This window comes from Neoarius graeffei, chromosome 2 (genome assembly GCF_027579695.1).
Source record: "Neoarius graeffei isolate fNeoGra1 chromosome 2, fNeoGra1.pri, whole genome shotgun sequence".
Taxonomy (NCBI): domain Eukaryota; kingdom Metazoa; phylum Chordata; class Actinopteri; order Siluriformes; family Ariidae; genus Neoarius; species Neoarius graeffei.
The window spans coordinates 31,169,104-31,190,380 of record NC_083570.1 but is presented as its reverse complement, the minus strand read 5'-3'; the positions used below and the strand labels follow the sequence as shown (position 1 = coordinate 31,190,380).

At 41.6% G+C, this 21,277-nt stretch overlaps 1 protein-coding gene across 6 annotated transcripts in view; it reads right to left on the bottom strand.

Annotated features, from left to right (window-relative positions):
- Positions 1-21,277, bottom strand: part of usta (uronyl 2-sulfotransferase a) — a 348,511-nt gene that overhangs the window by 188,959 nt on the left and 138,275 nt on the right. For 2 of the 6 annotated variants that reach the window (XM_060914081.1, XM_060914084.1), the window contains exon 2: positions 14,298-14,378. The exons of 3 other annotated variants lie outside the window; for them this stretch is intronic. In XM_060914081.1, the coding sequence (XP_060770064.1) occupies positions 14,298-14,378 (81 nt within the window). Of the gene's footprint in view, positions 1-14,297; positions 14,379-17,463; positions 17,486-21,277 lie in introns of those variants that run through there. One more of the 6 variants, XM_060914085.1, reaches the window with a different exon arrangement.

Genomic DNA, 21,277 nt, shown 5'->3' with positions numbered 1-21,277 from the left:
ACACACATACACTCTCGCTCACACACACTCTCACTCTCACACACACTCTCTCTCACTCTCGCTCACACACACACTCTCACTCTCGCTCACACACACACTCTCGCTCACACACCCTCTCTCTCTCTCTCTCTCTCTCTCTCACACACACACACACCCCAAAGAACCAGCGCGAGCAGGGCCCGCTAGCCCCGCGCCTTGTGACGTAATTCGCCCTGAGGCGAGCCGCGGTTTTTCTCCAACCATTCCCAGCGGAACTTTTTTTTCATTATTCTGTCGATTTCTTTAACTCGATTTGCATCTTTACGCCTCGATCACGGAGGCTGCCATCTTTCAACTCTGTTTGAAGCGAGTTACGTACAGCTATCTAACAAGCGCGTTCATTGGTTGTTACAGAGCGATGAGCCAATCACGTACCTCGTTTCATCTCATTGACGTAATTACGTCATTTACGCAATTACGTCATTGAGATGAAACGAGGTACGTGATTGACTCATCGCTCTGTAACAACCAATGAACGCGCTTGTTAGATAGCTGTACGTAAGCTCGCTTCAAACAAAGAGTTGAAAGATGGCAGCCTCCGTGATCGAGCGTAAAGACGCAAATCCGAGGCTGCCATCTTTCAAACAAAGTCGGAACGAATAGGATACGAATGTGGATGAGGGAAAAATCGGAAAAAAAAATTTTCTTCAAGTTTTGAGGTGAAAAAAGCGGAATTCCGCGAATTCGCGGAAAAATCACATCCCTGATTATTACGTTACTGCCTTGTGGATATGCCATTCTGTTTGTTTATAACGATGTTTTGATTATTGCATTTTTTATTTTAATTTTTTTGTTTTTATATCTTCTTTACTGTTTGGAATCAATCAATCAATCAATCAATCAATCAATCAATCAATCAGCAGATCAGTGATAGTGTGTTTTGTTTTGTTTTTTAAGAGGATTTCAAAAGATTCACCTGGTAGTAACAGCTGTATGAATATTTTCCTACGTAACATATAATTTCCCACCATATAGCAAAACATGGCCAGGGAATTGGATGACCTAATTCATCTTTTCAATTACAGGAAGTCCTGTAATGGGTTTTGTCATTAAGGATAAGTCTAATATGTACTGGATATGTTTAATAATATGGACTATTTCTGCTAGAACAATGTTTCTGGTTTCAGAGACAAAATTTAACTACCATTTGCCATGAACATTTTCATCAATCATTTCTTTATGAAAGTATTAATTCAGCCATCTTCTTACTATTTTTCCTGGGGGAATTCTTCTTCTTTGGTTATTTGGACGCTCCAGCTGAATTATGGGACAGTATAGTGTAGTACTTTTGCAGACTATGGATGTAGTAGATCAGATGATCTACTACAGACCATTAACCAGTCTGTGGTTGATTGGATGATCTTGAGGTACCATTCAATAGCCACCCTACATACTGCTTTTTGCATACTAATGTGTGTGTGGAAGTATGTGTATTTGGATGTAACCCAGGACTTTCTTTTTCTCCTTTTCTATATGTCACAGAGATATCTTATGGAGTTCACTCTAATTAGGGCCCGCGCACCAAGGTGCGCGGGGCCGCATCCGCCTTATGCACCGGTCGGTGCGAAGCCCTATTGTATTTGGAAGGATTATTATTATTCCCTTTTTTCCTGCCTCGTTTGGCCTTTTTTGAGCTGGTTCCCATGGTTCAAAACGAACAAAATTTGCTACACACATCAGTCATTGTAACTGCTACTCAGCCACAGAGATTTGGCCCCGGGCATGGCTCAGGAACTCCATAGTTCCCCCTAATGTCATGGAGTCCCCTGATCGGCATATAGTTTCAGCTACACACACCAAATTCGGTATGTATGTAGGGCTCCCCAAGACGAACAACTTTCATATATACATTGCATTAGCCACACCCAACAGGAAGTGAGGTAATTGGGCTTATATGCGTTTGGACACATCGTCAATTTTAATATACTCCTCCTATACGGTTCATCAGATTCATGTCAAACTTGGTATACATGATGCCATGATGTTGCTGATGTTAAATTGCGAAGGGATTTTTGATACGTTGTAATATGTTGAAATGGCAATATTATGAATTTTAATATCTTGCTACACAAACAGGAAATATGTCAAAAAGTCATAGTACAGTTAAGGATTTGTCTGAAACGTCTCAGGTTAGTAGATAACGTGATTATGGTAACATGTAGACATCCAATATGCCTTTCTGGTATAGCGCCACCAACTGGCCAAGGAAAGAATAGCATTTTGAATGTGTGTTTTGACACATGATCAGTTTTAAGATACTCCTCCTAGACGGTTCATCAGATTCATGTGAAAGAAATTTGGCATACTTGATGACGAGATGTTGCTGATGTTATGGTTGCGAAGGGATTTTTAATATCTTGTAATATGTTGAAATGGCCTTATGATTTTAGTATCTTGCCACATATATAGGAAATGTGTCAGAAAGGCACAGTGCATTGAATGTATGGTCAGAAACTTCTTAGTTTAATAGACATTATGATTATGATGATCTATAGACACTCAATGGACCTGCCTGTTATCGTGCCACCACCTGGCCAAGCAGAAAATATGCCAGAAATTGGCATTGCCTTAATTGACTGATCGAAAACTTTACAAAATATTGTATGTCATGATTGTGATGATGTTCCTATGTGTAATCCACATGCCTAGGACAGTGCCACCATCTGGCCAAGTAGGAAATTGCAAAAAATAATAATAATAATAATTGATGGATTTCAGCCCTGTGATGACCTGGCGACTTGTCCAGGGTGTACCCCGCCTTTCGCCCGTAGTCAGCTGGGATAGGCTCCAGCTTGCCTGCGACCCTGTAGAAGGATAAAGCGGCTAGAGATAATGAGATGAGATGAGATTGATGGATTTACAGTTGAAACCAGAACTTTACATACACATGCTAAAGTTGACTAAAATGAGGAATTAAAAGAATCATCTTTTGGGAATTGATCTTAATATAATGTCTGAATTGAAAAATGAGGAAAATCCAACCTTTAAGGACACCAATTTTCTTTGTGAATGAATAATGTATTGTTATTACTGCCATCATTGTGCATTTTGTTGCAGACATATGAAAACTCTGCATGTACACACACACACACACTGTGGACACAGGAAAGCTAAGATGACTTAAGATTACAGCGTGAGATGGAGATAAGGTGGAGACACGTATAGTTTTGTACATATACAAATGTACATTTTTACACCACAGAAACACACACACACTTACTGTCTTTGTCTGTCTATCTCTCATCCGTCAAGCAGTCATGGCATTTGCAACATGCACATCACCTTTGAACATTTGATGAATATATGACACGTGACTGTTTTGTTGGGTGGCGGAATGTCCTGGGTTGCGGAACCACACGTGCGAGGGCCCGTCAAGGCCGCTAGCGGCTTTAATTAATTAAATGGAATTGCAGCCAAAGAGAACACACAATGTCTTTGTTTGCTGATGACCTTTTACCTTATCTTAATCACCCACTTTAACTAGACCATTAACCAGTCTGTGGTTGATCTCCTGGTATCAGAAAGAAGGTTGCTTATATTAGTATTGGGATACCATTTTTCATCAAATGGCAATGAACCTGCACAAAATACAGTGTATTGCAAAAAGGTCCAAAAGTCTGAGACCACAGTGAATATCTGGAGTTTTTCTTCTTTTTCATTTAAATAGGAAATAAACATTAAGCTTTATAATGCTTAACTAGTTAAACCTAAGAAAATTAATTCTGCATTATTTTAAATCCCTATTAATTATATATAACAATATAAGCAAATTTATAATAATATAAGCAAATTTGTGATATTGACCATGTTCACTGCTTTGAACAAAATGTCAGATTTTCCTTGAGTCTTATCCCTTCCATTAGACCATGTGTTCAGATCACACTCCAATGGATTTGATATAGTATCAAGCTTTAAAAACTCAGACTCCATGCCGACTCAAATGCACGGTCATTATAGCAAAAGGGAGACATACTGAATACTAAAACATTCTGAAGTTCATGTCAACTCAAGTACTGCTTATCAAAAGTATTAAATGTTCTAAATTAAAAGAATGCAAGATACTATAAAAGCATTTTCACGAGAGGTCTCAGACTTTTGGACCCCATTGTGGATGTGGCTTTCAAAGACATCAGAGGAAGATAAGGACTACAGCTACACAGAATTGTTGTCTTCTCATCAAGAATTTGAGTATTTTCTATTTTCATTTGACTAAATACATCAACCTTGGCTTGGACTTGCCCTATAAGCTACCTATGAATTTATAATTGAGGTAAATGTCCATCCGTGAGATTTATGGCCCTTTTCCACTACCCTTTTTCAGCTCACTTCAGCTCGCTTCAGCTCACTTCAGCCCGACACGGCTCGCGTTTCGACTACCAAAAAACAGCACGACTCAGCTCGCTTCAGCCCTGCTTAGCCCCTAAAACTCACACCGTTTTGGAGTGGGGCTGAAGCGAGCCAAAGCGAGCCGAGTGAGGCTGGGGGCGTGAGCAGACACTCCTCTGTGCGCTGATTGGTGAGGAGGAGTGTCCTCACATGCTCACACACGCCCCGCGAGCACGCTGGGATCTGTAAACACCGTAAACCCGGAAGAAGAAGAATTACGAGAATTTCTGAAGCCTTATGCGCCTCGCCTCATCTATACGCTCTTGCCAGTATCTGTTGGCGTTGTCGGTGACAACAAGCCACAGAACCAAGACCAGCAACACTAATGACTCCATGTCCATGTTTATTGTTTACTATTCGGGTCGTGAGACTACTGCTTAAAAGATCACTGATGTCACTGTTTGCGCTGCTTAACGACATCACGTGACGTCCACCCACTTTCGCTAACTCCATCCAATGTGTCCACCCACTTCCAGCCAGCACGGTTCAGCGCGGTTGTAGTCGAAATGCAACTCCAACAGCCCCGCTCAGCTCGACTCAGCACGGCACGGCTCAGCCCGACTCAGCCGCGTTTGTAGTGGAAAAGCGGCATTAGTCTGCTTTTACAGCCTGGAACCATTCTGTTCTCATAACCACACACCACGGTGTATCCGTAGGGTTTACTTCAGTGAACCATTTAAATCACTGACCCATAATTCCATGAGACAACAGAAGTCATGTTTTGTTCTCCACACCCCACTGGGAGTCAATTAACACCTTGTATAACTTCAACTCTCTCAGGACGTGATCACAGATGCTGGTTTACAGGCCGAGAAATAATTAGCAAGCAAAAACACATTTAAAAAACAAACATTACAATATGATATATAATTGCTTGCTTTAATGGATGGATAATAAATCAACAAACAATATCAGAGTGATTATTTTGGCAAATATGAACGGACTCCTGGTGGGGTTTTTTTTGTGTGTTTATTTTGGAAGTGTTTTCAAGACCAGGTAAATCATGCTATCTCTGTCTTTATATGATTACCGCACAAGAACCACAGCCAGATTCATAATGGACAGCAAAGCATATATAACATGAGAGAGAGAGAGAGAGAGAGAGAGAGAGAGAGAGAGAGAAAGAGTAGCCGAATTCGTCTGAAATGTGAAAAATATCTAAAGCTAGTAATACTGCTGTAGTTAAGAATGCTGCAATTTGTGTAGGAATTTCCCTAAGCATATATTTTCAGCATTGCAATATTCAATTCACATGATGTAATTAGTAACTTGGTTAAGTATGGCTTTGAGATGAGAAGAGACAAAAATACTTGAAGATGGGTCAGAAAGCCAAAAGTCACTGTTTAGGCTGCTAGGTGCTGGTAAGTGCAAAAACGACAGTTATTTTTGACTGACCTGTCATTTTCCGCCTCAGCTCTGTGTGTGTGTGTGTGTGTGTGTGTGTGTGTGTAATATTTTTAGGAGCTGTGTCATGAAGAAAACATTGACCAATGACTACAGCACAGTTCAAATAAAAGCTCAGATGCTCCACGAAAAGAACGTTCTGGAGAGTAACAATAGCAGCAGGTCAAGGTGTCACAAAGATTCTGGAATCAACCTCATTAAGCTGCTTCATTTTTCCTGAAGTTCAAAATATCATAAATTACTTTTTTTAAATTATGGTTTTAATGACAGAAGAAGAGATGGTGTTGCTGACATTTCCTATCTATAGCTCAAGTTTAGATGATGTGGTACTGCATAATGAGATGCAGTAGGACACATTCTCTAGTTCTACATACAGTACATATGTAGATGTCCAGCTGGAATTTTTATACCATGTTGGAGCCAGTGCTTTTATTAGGCTGGCTAGCTTGTTGGGGGGGGGCGCTCAAAACAGACATTAAAATAATTTTCTTTATTTTTGTTTTTATTGATATCATTAGCAGGCAGTTATGTACCAGATAAAAACAAATTCATTAAAAAAAACAAGCAAACAAAAAACTTCTTGTTTTGGTAAAGTGACACTTGTGGTCATTGTTTAATCAGGGTAACAACATTAGATTAGCTAGGTAGCAAACCCTATAAGCTAAAAACTTTAAGTAAATAATATAGCTACATAAAATGCAAAGCATTACTTGATTCTTAAAAAAATACATGCTTAACCTGCAGACTCAGCCGTGTTAAATATACTGACTTAACCTGCAGTGTTTTTTGTTTTTGGGTTTTGTTTGTATCTAAAGGCCTATGACTGTATGATACATTCCTGGTATGAGGCATCAGGGTTATGGTTGAAGTAACAGCGCCATCTTAATTCATACCTCAAGAAAAAAAAGAAAAAAAGGTGGCAACTAATAGTCCATAGATTAAGATACTTTCCAACCAGAATGGAATGGAAAATCATTCCTTCCTTGTGTTGGGCCCAAAGTCTATCTCAGGAACACTGTGTGCAAGGTAGGAGATGTCACCCTGGATGGGTGCATACACTTGTTCACACCTAGGGACAATTTAGCTTAGCCAGTGGTTTACATGCATGGGTTTGGACAGTGGGAAGAACCCAGAGGAAACCCACACAAACATGGGGAAAACACACAACACTTTGCCTGGACAGTAATCCAAACTCAGGATTGACTCCAGCACCCTGGAGGCTATGAAGTGGCAGTGCTAGCCCCAAATGGAATAATTTAAAACAGGACCTAGGAAACAAATGAGATACACTGGGTCCTAAGAGCTGACTCCATGTTTGCACTTCCTGGCATCTTATACACATGTAGACACACAATGGGTATTCCTTAAAGCCAAGGATGCTTTCTCAGTAGGATGGCTCCTTCTAAGTTCGGTCCTTCAAAGGCTAGGCAAGACTCCTCCTAGCGTTCAGAGAACACATAATGCAAAACATGCATCCTTGAAAATCCTCTGAATGAAGGAGTCAGTCCTTTGCACATTACATCACATTAACAGCATTGAGCAGATGCTCTTATCCAGAGCGACATGCAACATACCCAGAGCAGCCCGGGAAGCAGTTGCAGGTTAGGTGTCTTGCTCAAAGGCACTTCAGACATTCCTGCTGGTCCAGGGAATCAAAATGGTGACCTTTTGGTCCTAAGCAGCTTCTCTAACCTTTAGTTCCCCTACAAGTAGAAGACTACATAAAATTAATGTTGGGAAGCCTTTCTGTCAACTCTGTCTCATTGAAAAACTAATTCTCATCTCATCTCATTATCTCTAGCCGCTTTATCCTTCTACAGGGTCGCAGGCAAGCTGGAGCCTATCCCAGCTGACTACGGGCGAAAGGCGGGGTACACCCTGGACAAGTCGCCAGGTCATCACAGGGCTGGCACATAGACACAGACGACCATTTGAAAAACGAATTTATTTTTAGAATGTAAGGGTTATACTCTTGAATTTTATAAGGAAGACCCATAGACATTGAGTTTTGAGTATGTCCACTACATACTGGATGTGTTGAGAGATTCTGATCCATGTATTTTTGATCCAAGAATACAAAATACAAAAGATCCTAAACATCTGAACAGTCCTTCTGCAGGATTCAATCACATGGGTCTCCTTGAAATGCTTGACACTGACAAACACCCAACATGATTGCAAGGGCTCTTTCATAAACCTTTTTTTTCTTCTTTTTACTGGAATTTGACACCCCTGACAAAGAATAAGATAAAATGGTCTGAATGGAGTTTAAAGGGATCCTCCAGCGGATTTATTCCCAAACCTATTTTAACCCTTTGGGGTCAAGAGCTTTGCTGGCAAAGCTCGGCAGGTTTAGAATGAGTAGGTCATGTATTTAGATAAATATCTTTGCGAGGTTTTTTTTATCACATAAGCATGATAAACATTGACAGAAACTTTATACTTTACATTTTCCTATGTGCCCACTGCCAAATAATATTATAGTTTTTAAATTACCTAAATTAGCTGAAACATAAAACTTGTCACCTTAGGCCCCGGTCACACCGCCCGAACTTTGCTGGAGCGTTCCTTGAACGGTAGGGAGGGGGGGCCGAATTTCGACAACACTCGTCACCGCGCACAAAATGGGAAAAAAATCGAAAACACGGGCGTTGGCTTAGCGGTGCACCACTGAAGCCGGCGTTGCTTTAGCGGTAGCGAGCGTTGGTTTAGCGGTGACGCGAGCGTTGGTATAGCGGCGTTCTGCGCATGCGGGCTTTGGCTCGGCGGGGGTATAAAGTTGGTTTAGCACCAATCATAGCAAGTCTCTCAGCATCCATGGTGATACAGTTTTACTGTAACTTTGAGCAAATTCGATATAGATGAGGTCTGAACTCAACGGCAGCTCGATTCCAAATGAGCTCCTGGTCCATTTCTCCCCGTATTTATAGCCAAATTCTGGTCCCGCTCCGACACCTCTATACCAACGCCAAACCAAAGTTCATCACCGCCATGGATAGCTGCTTCAACGCCCGACACTGTTCCAGCAACCCCGTGTCCGCTCGTAAAACGCTTACAACCGCTCCACCGAAGTTTGTGCAATGTTTAATCGCCGCCCGGGCAACGCTGGCGAAGCAGCGGTGGTCCAGCGTTCAAGATTTCTGCATTGGCCTAGCGGACCCAAGCGTCCACGAACTTGCGTCTAGCAGTGCCAAACTTTGACTGGGCGTTGGTGGAGCGGGGGTGAACTTTGCCGAGGCGGAAAATTGCCCCCTCCTCACCGCTCGCAATATTTTGTGCAGCTCAAAACTTTTGGAGCGGTAGGAGGGCCCCTCGAGAAACATCAGCGGTGGCCGAGTGTATATGGCATTGCTTTAATGGGGGCCAACTTTTGTTAAACGGTGGTGAACGGTTACGAGCGGTGATGAATTTTTTTCACCACTCCAGGAACGCTCCAGCAAAGTTCGGGCGGTGTGACCGGGGCCTTACTCAGTCACACCGGAGTCGGAGCGGTAAGTACGCACTTATGCATTCATAAAAGACTATTCACATAGTAACGGCATGATAATCACTTTCACTCTTTCAGTTTCAATTGGTTTCTCTTTCGCAGTGGGAATGCCCACCATAAACAGGATAAAATCTGTCAGACATACAGTGGGGCAAAAAAGTATTTAGTCAGTCACCAATTGTGCAAGTTCTCCCACTTAAAAAGATGAGAGAGGCCTGTAATTTTCATCATAGGTATACCTCAACTATGAGAGACAAAATGAGAAAAAAAAATCCAGAAAATCACACTGTCTGATTTTTAAAGAATTTATTTGCAAATTATGGTGGAAAATAAGTATTTGGTCAATAACAAAAGTTCATCTCAATACTTTGTTATATACCCTTTGTTGGCAATGACAGAGGTCAAACGTTTTCTGTAAGTCTTCACAAGGCTTTCACACACTGTTGCTGGTATTTTGGCCCATTCCTCCATGCAGATCTCTTCTAGAGCAGTGATGTTTTGGGACTGTCGCTGGGCAACACGGACTTTCAACTCCCTCCAAAGATTTTCTATGGGGTTGAGATCTGGAGATTGGCTAGGCCACTCCAGGACCTTGAAATGCTTCTTATGAAGCCACTCCTTCGTTGCCCGGGCAGTGTGTTTGGGATCACTGTCATGCTGAAAGACTCAACCACGTTTCATCTTCAATGCCCTTGCTGATGGAAGGAGGTTTTCACTCAAAATCTCACGATACATGGCCCCATTCATTCTTTCCTTTACACGGATCAGTCGTCCTGGTCCCTTTGCAGAAAAACAGCCCCAAAGCATGATGTTTCCACCCCCATGCTTCACAGTAGGTATGGTGTTCTTTGGATGCAACTCAGCATTCTTTCTCCTCCAAACATGACAAGTTGAGTTTTTACCAAAAAGTTCTATTTTGGTTTCATCTAACCATATGACATTCTCCCAATCCTCTTCTGGATCATCCAAATGCTCTCTAGCAAACTTCAGACGGGCCTGGACATGTACTGGCTTAAGCAGGGGGACACGTCTGGCACTGTAGGATTTGAGTCCCAGGCGGAGTAGTGTGTTACTGATGGTAGCCTTTGTTACTTTGGTCCCAGCTCTCTGCAGGTCATTCACTAGGTCCCCCCGTGTGGTTCTGGGATTTTTGCTCATCGTTCTTGTGATCATTTTGACCCCACAGGGTGAGATCTTGCATGGAGCCCCAGATCGAGGGAGATCATCAGTGGTCTTGTATGTCTTCCATTTTCTAATAATTGCTCCCACAGTTGATTTCTTCACACCAAGCTGCTTACCTATTGCAGATTCAGTCTTCCCAGCCTGGTGCAGGTCTACAATTTTGTTTCTGGTGTCCTTTGACAGCTCTTTGGTCTTGGCCATAGTGGAGTTTGGAGTGTGACTGTTTGAGGTTGTGGACAGGTATCTTTTATACTGATAACGAGTTCAAACAGGTGCCATTAATACAGGTAACGAGTGGAGGACAGAGGAGCCTCTTAAAGAAGAAGCTACAGGTCTGTGAGAGCCAGAAATCTTGCTTGTTTGTGTGTGACCAAATACTTATTTTACCGAGGAATTTACCAATTAATTCATTAAAAATCCTACAATGTGATTTCCTGGATTCTTTCCCCCCATTCTGTCTCTCATAGTTGACGTGTACCTATGATGAAAATTACAGGCCTCTCTCATCTTTTTAAGTGGGAGAACATGCACAATTGGTGGCTGACTAAATACTTTTTTGTCCCACTGTAGTTTAGGCTATTTGGAGGTAAAACTTGTTACGAGATGGCACGTTGATTTTATGTGCTTCATATGATTCAGGACACTGATTCGATTCATTTCATGATTCAGGACAGCGATTCAATTTCAAGACAGTGATTCAGTTCATGATTCAGGACACTGATTAGGTTCAATCTTGAGAACTGCAACACTGATGATGAAGGGTGCCATTTTTTAAAAAATAATTAATTATTTTTTACCTCGACTTGATCCAGCCAAAGATCAACTTGAGTAAGTGCAAATATTTCTTCTATTTATTATGAGCAGATCATATGCGTGTGCTGTAGTGCATACACTGGAAAAAAATTTCATTTTTCCTGAGTTAAAAGTATTTTCCTCAAAAATAGTTAATTTTGCTCTATTTTGAGTTTAGAGAGTAAAATTTGGAGTTGGAAGAAAATTACAGAGTAATTATGTAACAGAGTAACAGGGATGGTTGTGGCTCTGAACTGAATAAAATAGTACAAGAGTTAATTTCAAGACACACTGAATAGAGTCAAATACCAGATAAATGAAGCTGTTGTAAAAAGCAGTTTTATAGCTGTGTTGGAATGTGTGAAAAAAAACATTACCTTACCCATTGTGACTTGACCTGATGGGATTAAGAGTTAATCTGATGGGATTAAGAGTTGGCAGTGGGAGGGGTTTTCACTCTGCTCATTGAATTTTTTGAATGGCCAGTTAATTGTCCAAATCAATGGAGCAGATTTAAATTTCTGTGCTTAATCCATTCCTAAGACTGAACAGAATTACCTCAAGTGACCAAAACGGTTCGACAGAATGAGTAAGGTCATATTTTTTTTCACGCATTCCAGCACAGTTCTAAAACTGTTTTTTACAACACCTTCATGTATCTGTTATTTTTTAAAAAGTACAATCATGACTACATACTACATGGATATTATTGCAGCTGAACTTGTGTTGAATACAAAAAAGTCATATGACTTTGAAAATACTGCTTAGATTTGTTGAAATTGACAGCAAAATCAGAGCATGCCAAAATCATTAGAGTGCCAGAAAATACCCTCAGACACCAGAGGGTTAAGTAAAAGTAGTCACAGATATCAAAAATCAAACTTTAATTTTTGGAGACCAAATAGAGATCGAGAGAAATGAATTTTCTTTAAAATGCTAGATGGGCTTGACATATGCGATGATGTCATGTACTGGTTGCTTGGCACAACTCAGCTGTTTATATTCTCTGTTTACATCATAGTTTTGCTAATTTTACAAGTATTTTACCGAATTTATTGGGTTTTAACACTTTGGGGTCTGAGGTTTTTTTTTGGCACTCTAATGAGTTTGGCATGCTCTGATTTTGTTGTCAATTTCAACAAACCTAAGCAATATTTTTAAAGTCATATGATTTTTTTTTTGTATTCAGCACAAGTTCAGCTTTAATAATATCTATGTAGTATGTATGTCATGGTTGTACCTTTAAAAAATAACAGATACATGAAGATGTTGTAAAAAAAGTCTTAGAACTGTGTTGGAATGTGTGAAAAAACATAACCTTACCCATTGTGATGAACCATTTTGATCACTTGAGGTGATTCCGTTCAGTCTTAGGAATGGATCAAGCACAAAAATCTGCTCCATTGATTTGGACAATTAACTGGCCATTAAAAAAATGTATGTCCTATTGTTTTGGGATAAATGGTTGGCAGTAGGAGGGGTATTCAATGAGAAGAGTAAAAAAATTCCATTCCATTCAATGAGAAGTGTGAAAACCCCTCCCACTGTCAACTCTTAATCCCATCAGGTCTAGTGATCAAAACAGTTTGTCACAATGGGTAAGCTAACGTTTTTTCACACATTCCAACACAGTTCTAAAACTACTTTTTACAACAGCTTCATTTATCTGGTATTTGACTTTATTTTGGTATTTGACTCTTTTCAGTGTCTTGAAATTAACGCTTGTACTATTTTACTCAGTTCAGAGCCACAACCAACTCTGTTACTCTGTTACACAATCACTCTGTAATTTTCCTCCCACTACAACTCCAAATTTTACTCTCTAAACTCAAAGTATAGCAAAATTAATTATTTCTGAGGAAAATACTTTTAACTCTGGAAAAATTGCTGTGCAATTGCATACTGTGTATGCACAACAGTGCACGCATATCAACCAATATGATCATAAGAAACAGAAGATATATTTACACTTACTCAAGTTGATCTTCGGCTGGATCGAGTCGAAATAAAAAAAAAAGCACTGCTCATCATCAGTGTCGCAGTTCTCAAGATTGAACTGAATCATGAATTGAATCACTGTCCTGAAATTGAGTCCAGAATCATTTGAAGCGCATAAAATCTGCATGCCATCTTGCAACAAGTTTTACCTCCAAACAGCCGAAACTATGTCTGACAGATTTTATCCTGTTTCGCGGTGGGAACACCCACTGTAAAGAGAAACCAATTGAAACTGAAAGAGGGAAAGTGATTATCATGCCATTATCATGTGAATAGTCTTTAATGAATGCATAATTGGGCGCTCAGCGTGCTGACCCTGGTGTGACTAAGTAAGGTGACAAGTTTTATGTTTCATCTAATTTAGGTAATTTAAAAAATATTATTTGGCAGTGGACACATAGGAAAGTGTAAAGTATAAAGTTTCTGTCAATATGTTTATCATGCGGGCGGCACGGTGGTGTAGTGGTTAGCGCTGTCGCCTCACAGCAAGAAGGTCCTGGGTTCGAGCCCCGGGGCCGGCGAGGGCCTTTCTGTGCGGAGTTTGCATGTTCTCCCCGTGTCCGCGTGGGTTTCCTCCGGGTGCTCCGGTTTCCCCCACAGTCCAAAGACATGCAGGTTAGGTTAACTGGTGACTCTAAATTGACCGTAGGTGTGAATGTGAATGGTTGTCTGTGTCTATGTGTCAGCCCTGTGATGACCTAGCGACTTGTCCAGGGTGTACCCCGCCTTTCGCCCGTAGTCAGCTGGGATAGGCTCCAGCTTGCCTGCGACCCTGTAGAAGGATAAAGCGGCTTGAGATAATGAGATGAGATGAGATGTTTATCATGCTTGTAAGACATTTATCTAAATACATGACCTACTCATTCTAAACTTCTCAAAGCTCTTGACCCCAGAGGGTTAAATAAGTATGCCTTATTGTGTAGCATATAAACCCCACGATGATGCTAAAAAGAAAGCACAAGCTGGAACTAGACTGCATTTCCGCAGAGAAAATGCAAAGTGTACTTACTCAGCTGTGGCAAAATGTCACCGACAAAAACTGGATCAGACATGAAACTTCGTGTTGCAAAATCTTTTTCTTTTATACAATCTACAGAAAGAGTGTGACAAAAAGAGAGAGAGAGAGTGTGAAGTTTGTATGGCAAAGTGTGTGCAGGGTGTGTGTGTGTGACAAAGTGTGTGTAGAATGTGTGTGCCTGCACGCTCTAAAATTTCGGTTTAAAATGGCTCAACTCACAGTGTGACATGATACTTTGCACCCTAATTTTTTTTTTAACATGATCTACCTGGTGCTGGGTAAATTAACCCAGTTGGTGTGGTGCATTTGCCCACCATTCAAATTAATGGAGTTTTGGGAGAAAAACAGTGTCATGTCATGCTGCGCACCTCACACTCGAAAATCTCTGTTTTTAATCATGCCACATTTAATTAATCTACCCAGCACCATGTAGATCATGTAAAAAACTATTTTAAAGCACAAAGTGTCATGTCGCACTGCGAGGTGAGCCATTTTAAACAGAGATTTTAGAGCTGCAGGCACACACAGTTTACACACACTTTGCCACACACACTACACCAGGGGCGTAGCACAAAATTCTGGGTGCTATACATAAGTAGTCTCGATGGGTCCCCCTCCTCTCTTGATCCATGTCCTTCACACATTTTTTTTGAACCAAAAATAATTGAGTCACTGTCAACATGAATCTGTTGATGTTCATAAGGTAGCAACAATTAACTGTCATGCTGAAAGTAGCACAATAAGGTACTTAAGTCTACACAAGATTTCAAACCTCCTTTCCAAGTATACTCTAGTCTAGCCTACAGTGGTGCTTGAAAGTTTGTGAACCCTTTAGAATTTTCTATATTTCTGCATAAATATGACCTAAAACATCATCAGATTTTCACACAAGTCCTAAAAGTAGATAAAGAGAACCCAGTTAAACAAATGAGACAAAAAGATTATACTTGGTCATTTATTTATTGAGGAAAATCATCCAATATTACATATCTGTGAGTGGCAAAAGTATGTGAACCTTTGCTTTCAGTATCTGGTGTGACCCCCTTGTGCAGCAATAACTGCAACAAAACGTTTCCGGTAACCGTTGATCAGTCCTGCACACCGGCTTGGAGGAATTTTAGCCCATTCCTCCGTACAGAACAGCTTCAACTCTGGGATGTTGGTGGGTTTCCTCATATGAACTGCTTGCTTCAGGTCCTTCCACAACATTTCGATTGGATTAAGGTCAGGACTTTGACTTGGCCATTCAAAAACATTAACTTTATTCTTCTTTAACCATTCTTTGGTAGAACAACTTGTGTGCTTAGGGTCGTTGTCTTGCTGCATGACCTACCTTCTCTTGAGATTCAGTTCATGGACAGATGTCCTGACAATTTCCTTTAGAATTCACTGGTATAATTCAGAATTCATTGCTTCATCAATGATGGCAAGCCGTCCTGGCCCAGATGCAGCAAAACAGGCCCAAACCATGATACTACCACCACCATGTTTCACAGATGGGATAAGGTTCTTATGCTGGAATGCAGTGTTTACCTTTCTCCAAACATAACACTTCTCATTTAAACCAAAAAGTTCTATTTTGGTCTAATCCATCCACAAAACATTTTTCTAATAGCCTTCTGGCTTGTCCACGTGATCTTTAGCAAACTGCAGAAGAGCAGCAATGCTCTTTTTGGAGAGCAGTGGCTTTCTCCTTGCAACCCTGCCATACACACCATTGTTGTTCAGTGTTCTCCTCATGGTGGACTCATGAACATTAACAATAGACAATGTGAGAGAGGCCTTCAGTTGCTTAGAAGTTACCCTGGGGTCCTTTGTGATCTCGCCGACTATTACACGCCTTGCTCTTAGAGTGATCTTTGTTGGTCGACCACTCCTGGGGAGGGTAACAATGGTCTTGAATTTCCTCCATTTGTACACAATCTGTCTGACTGTGGATTGGTGGAGTCCAAACTCTTTAGAGATGGTTTTGTAACTTTTTCCAGCCTGAAGAGCATCAACAACGCTTTTTCTGAGGTCCTCAGAAATCTCCTTTGTTCGTGCCATGATACACTTCCACAAACATGTGTTGTGAAGATCAGACTTTGATAGATCTCTGTTCTTTAAATAAAACAGGGTGCCCACTCACACCTGATTGTCATCCCATTGATTGAAAGCACCTTACTCTAATTTCATCTTAAAATTAACTGCTAATCCTAGAGGTTCACATACTTTTGCCACTCACAGATATGTAATATTGGATCATTTTCCTCAATAAATAAATGACCAAGTATAATATTTTTGTCTCATTTGTTTAACTGGGTTCTCTTTATCTACTTTTAGGACTTGTGTGAAAATCTGATGATGTTTTAGGTCATATTTATGCAGAAATATAGAAAATTCTAAAGGGTTCACAAACTTTCAAGCACCACTGTACAGTTACTTTACTGTGGTTATTATGGTTAACTTTAGGCTACATGACATTACTATATTTTTTCATGCTTTTTAAAGTATTCATAACCCCAAAAGTAGGCTATAAAACAAAGCTTAAAAATACCATTTTAGCTTTCTAACCATACATTAAAAAGTCCTTACTACCAGGGGTGGGTATTGGCAAAGAAATCACGATTCAATTCGAATCACAATTCACATGCTACGATGCGATACTATCACGATGCATCACGATTCTTGAATTATTGCGATGCATTGCGATATATTCAACATACTTCAGTGAAAATATTTTTTTTTAAAAATAGAACATAATTATCAGTGGCTGTGTACGATCTGGACAGTGTCTCCAATTGATGCATAACTCAGAGCAACTCAGTTCATAACTGAATTTATTGAAACGACTTTGGAGGTAGTTGCCATTAAAACAAATATTACTGTTTCCATACTTAACAAGTGGACACACTAATGACAAAAAGTGCATAGGATTTATAAAACTAAAAATAATAAAAGAAAACTAATAGCAGCAGTTTTCAATTTCTTTGCAGCACCTGCAGTATGGGAGGACAAGGCAATAATAAATATCAAAATATATATACTATATTACTCAGTACATTAAATTATCATCATCATCATTATATTATTTGTTACATTACTTTACATTATATTTAAATGCCTTATGCATTTATAGTTTGTGGAGCATCCTCAAATTAGGAAACAAAACACTCACTTAGCATATTTCTTTTAGCATGTTGTAGTACCGCAGCAGTTATGTCAGATTCGGTGAGTGTGCAGATGTCCTTCTCAGATTTACGTATTTCTGCAGACAGGAGTGCAGCGTGGATGGCAGGCTGTTGCTCTAAAACGCGCTCAAGCATGTCGTGCGCGCTGTTCCAGCGAGATTTGTAAACAGAGTCGCAGTCGCATATGATGTCTATGCAGAATGTCTAGGTCGCAGTAGCCCGCCGCCGGAAATGCCACTGGCATGAAGGCAGCGGGCGTCAAAAACTCCACGGCGACATCTACAGGACTGGAAGTTGTATTCTACTTGTTTCTGGCTGATGTTCGCCAACCATTCATACAATTTTATTTATTCATTTTTTAAAATTAATAATCGATATTTGGCGTCAAGAAGCGATGCAGTATATCGTGAAAGTTAGTATCGCGATGCATTGTCATGACGATTATTTTGCACACCCCTACTTACTACCAAATACAATCAAACAAGACTTGACTTGGATTATTATAGTCATATTTTATTTGCAGAATGAAGAAGACAAAAGAAACAGGTTTCCTGAAGAGCTAGCTTATACATGACATTGGAGTCCCCCCCAGTAAATGCCACTGAAGGTAGCCTAATATTAATGTCATATGTGCTTAAGTCTATACATCATTTCAAGTCAAGTCAAGTTTATTTGTATAGCGCTTTTAACAATTAACATTGTGGCAAAGCAGCTTTACAGAATTTGAACAACTTAAAATATGAGCTAATTTTATCCCTAATCTATCCCCAATGAGCAAGCCTGTGGCGACGGTGGCAAGGAAAAACTCCCTCAGACGACATGAGGAAGAAACCTCAAGAGGAACCAGACTCAAAAGGGAACCCATCCCCATCTGGGCAACAACAGACAACATGACTATAACATTAACAGTCCAAACATAAAGTCAGTTTCGTTGATGCTATTAACTCCCCACCGATGGAAACCCGGGCGCAAAACCATTCATGACAACCGTAGTCCCAAAGTCAGCAAGTCAACTGCTGTCCTAAAGTCAGCAAGTCTACTGCAGTCCTAAAGTCAGCAAGTCAACTGCAGTCCCCAGTCACAAAAGCACCACTGCAAGAGTCCAGAGTGTCCTCCAGGCGCAACCCCCAACTGTCCACATGGGGCCGCCCTCCACAGGAGCGATGCGACGAGACTCCAACCAGACACAGGGCACCAGGATGGATCAGGCAGGTCCGAGGAGCAGAAGAGGTCAGCATCTCGATCCCAGGACCGATATGTAACTCAGAGGGACAGATTTGGGGGGGGAAGAGAGAAAACACAGGTTTTGCCCAATGTCACCTGAATAAGTAGGAACAGTATACATATTGCACTCAGTACAAGCAGGGACTCCAGCTGTTAGGGTTTTGCTGGGATTTGAACCTGGTTCGCTGGTGTGATAATCCAGCAAACCCCCACTAGGCCACCAGGAGGATGACTCAAACGCAGAGGCGTGAGGCGGAGGTAGAAAAAAGTATCAAAAGGTTTATTTACAATATTTATACTATTTACAATCCAAGGCAAAAACAAAAGTATAATCCAAACGCTCAGAAGATAACCAGGAAAAAAACAAAAGTTCAAAGAAACAAAGAGCCAAAAAACCAGAAAAGAAGAGGCAAAAATACAAATGCTCAGAGGATCCAAAATGGTAAACACAAAGTCCAAAAAGTCCAAAAGAAAGCAAAGTACAAAAACCACAAAGACACAAGCGAGGAAATCGGAACAGAGGTTACTGGAGCTAAACATAACAGCACAAAGACTCCGTGACAAGAGGACTGAACTCAGGGGTATAAATACACAAACTAATTAAGGACAGGGCGGGGCAGGAAACAGGCAATAAGACAAAAACAAAACACAGACAGACACAGTGGTGACCTCTAGAGGCCCAAAACAAACATGGCCAGAAAAGGAAATAACAGTGGCCTTTAGAGGCCAAAACAGTCCCAGTCCTAACAGGACCCCCCCAGGAGCATCTCCTGACGTTCCCAGGACGATCAGGATGGGCCGAATGGAAGTCCCGACAAAGTTCTTTATCGAGTATGTCTCGAGCTGGGACCCAGCAGCGCTCCTCAGGGCCATAGCCCTCCCAGTCCACAAGATATTGGAGGCCGCCGCGAACCCGGCGGGAGTCCAGCAGGCGGCGCACGGTGAACATAGTCTGACCCTGGAAGATGCGGGGCGGGGGGTTCCTAGGGGCAGGGGCATACATGGACGTCAGTACGGGCCGCAACAGGGAAACATGGAATGTGGGGTTGATCCTTAGCGTACGTGGTAACTGGAGCCGGTAGGAGGCAGGGTTAACTCTGCGTACAACCTTGAAGGGGCCAATGTAGTGAGGAGCAAGCTTGCGGTTCTCCACCCGCAGTGGAAGGTCCTTGGTGGACGGCCAAACCCGCTGCCCAGGGCGGAAAGTGTGGGCAGGTCTCCTATGGCGGTTGGCCTGAGTCTGGTTGGTACTGGAGGTCTGGATGAGGGTCCTCCTGACCTTGCTCCAGGTCTTGCAACACCGTCTCACGTAATGGTTGACCGAGGGCACCCCAGCATCCTCCTCCTGGTCCGGGAACAGAGGTGGCTGGAACCCGAATTGGCACTGGAACGGCGACAGCTTGGTGGCCGATGACTGCAGGGTGTTGTGGGCGTACTCTGCCCATGGCAGCCAGGTGCTCCACAATGTCGGGTTATCCATAGCCAGGCCTCGCAGGGTGGTTTCCAGGTCCTGGTTGAGCCTCTCCGTCTGGCCGTTGGACTGGGGGTGGAACCCAGAGGAGAGGCTGGCAGTGGCCCCGATGCTCTTGCAGAAGCCGTGCCATACTCGGGAGGAGAACTGGGGCCCCCAGTCAGAGACGATGTCCTGAGGGAGACAAAAAAACTCGGAAGACATGAGTGAACAACAATTTAGCAGTGTCAAGGGCAGAGGGGAGTTTGCACAGTGGAATAAAGCGGCAGGCCTTGGAGAATCTGTCCACTATGACCAATATGACAGTGTTACCTTGAGACTCAGGGAGACCCGTGATGAAGTCGACCGCCACGTGGTAGGGCTGCACGATTATGGAAAAAATGATAATCACGATTATCTTGATCAAAATTGTAATCACGATTATTAATCACAATTATTCTTGATGTTAGGGAAATCACTTAAATTTTATTTCACTATATTCAAACAAACAATATGAACAGCTTTCAGTGCAGAATGAAATTTAAAAGAGAAATTCTGATTTCCAAATGACAAATAAATGAAATTTATCCAAGAAATTACCAAAGGATGAAGGAACTGAAAACTCAATTGCAACAATTACATAGCATTATACTGAGGCCTACAAGTTTTTAGCTAGAAAGACCAGCCTATCAACATGCTCTGGCTTTAAACATGAGCGAAGGCAGGTCACAGCATTGCCTCCAGTGCTAAATAGTCTGTTGTTCCGACATAGTTAGCTTTTCTCTCTCACCTCAATCTGTTACCTACTCTCACGCCATTAGGGGGCGAACCGACGCATGTAAGGTTTCATTACTGTGACTTGGCTTGCTTATTTAGGCGGAGTAATGAAACCTGACATGCGTCGGTTCGCCCCCTAATGGTTTGGCGGAGTACTGGTCAAAAAGTGCTTGATCAGATGCAGCAGAGCTCGCATTTTAAATGGAAATAAATCGCGATTTTCATTTAATTTAATCGTGGCAGCCAAAATCGCGATTTTCGATTAAATTTGATTAATTGTGCAGCCCTACCACGTGGGACCAGGGACGCCGGGGAATGGGCAGAGGATGCAGGAGACCCCGGGGACGCTG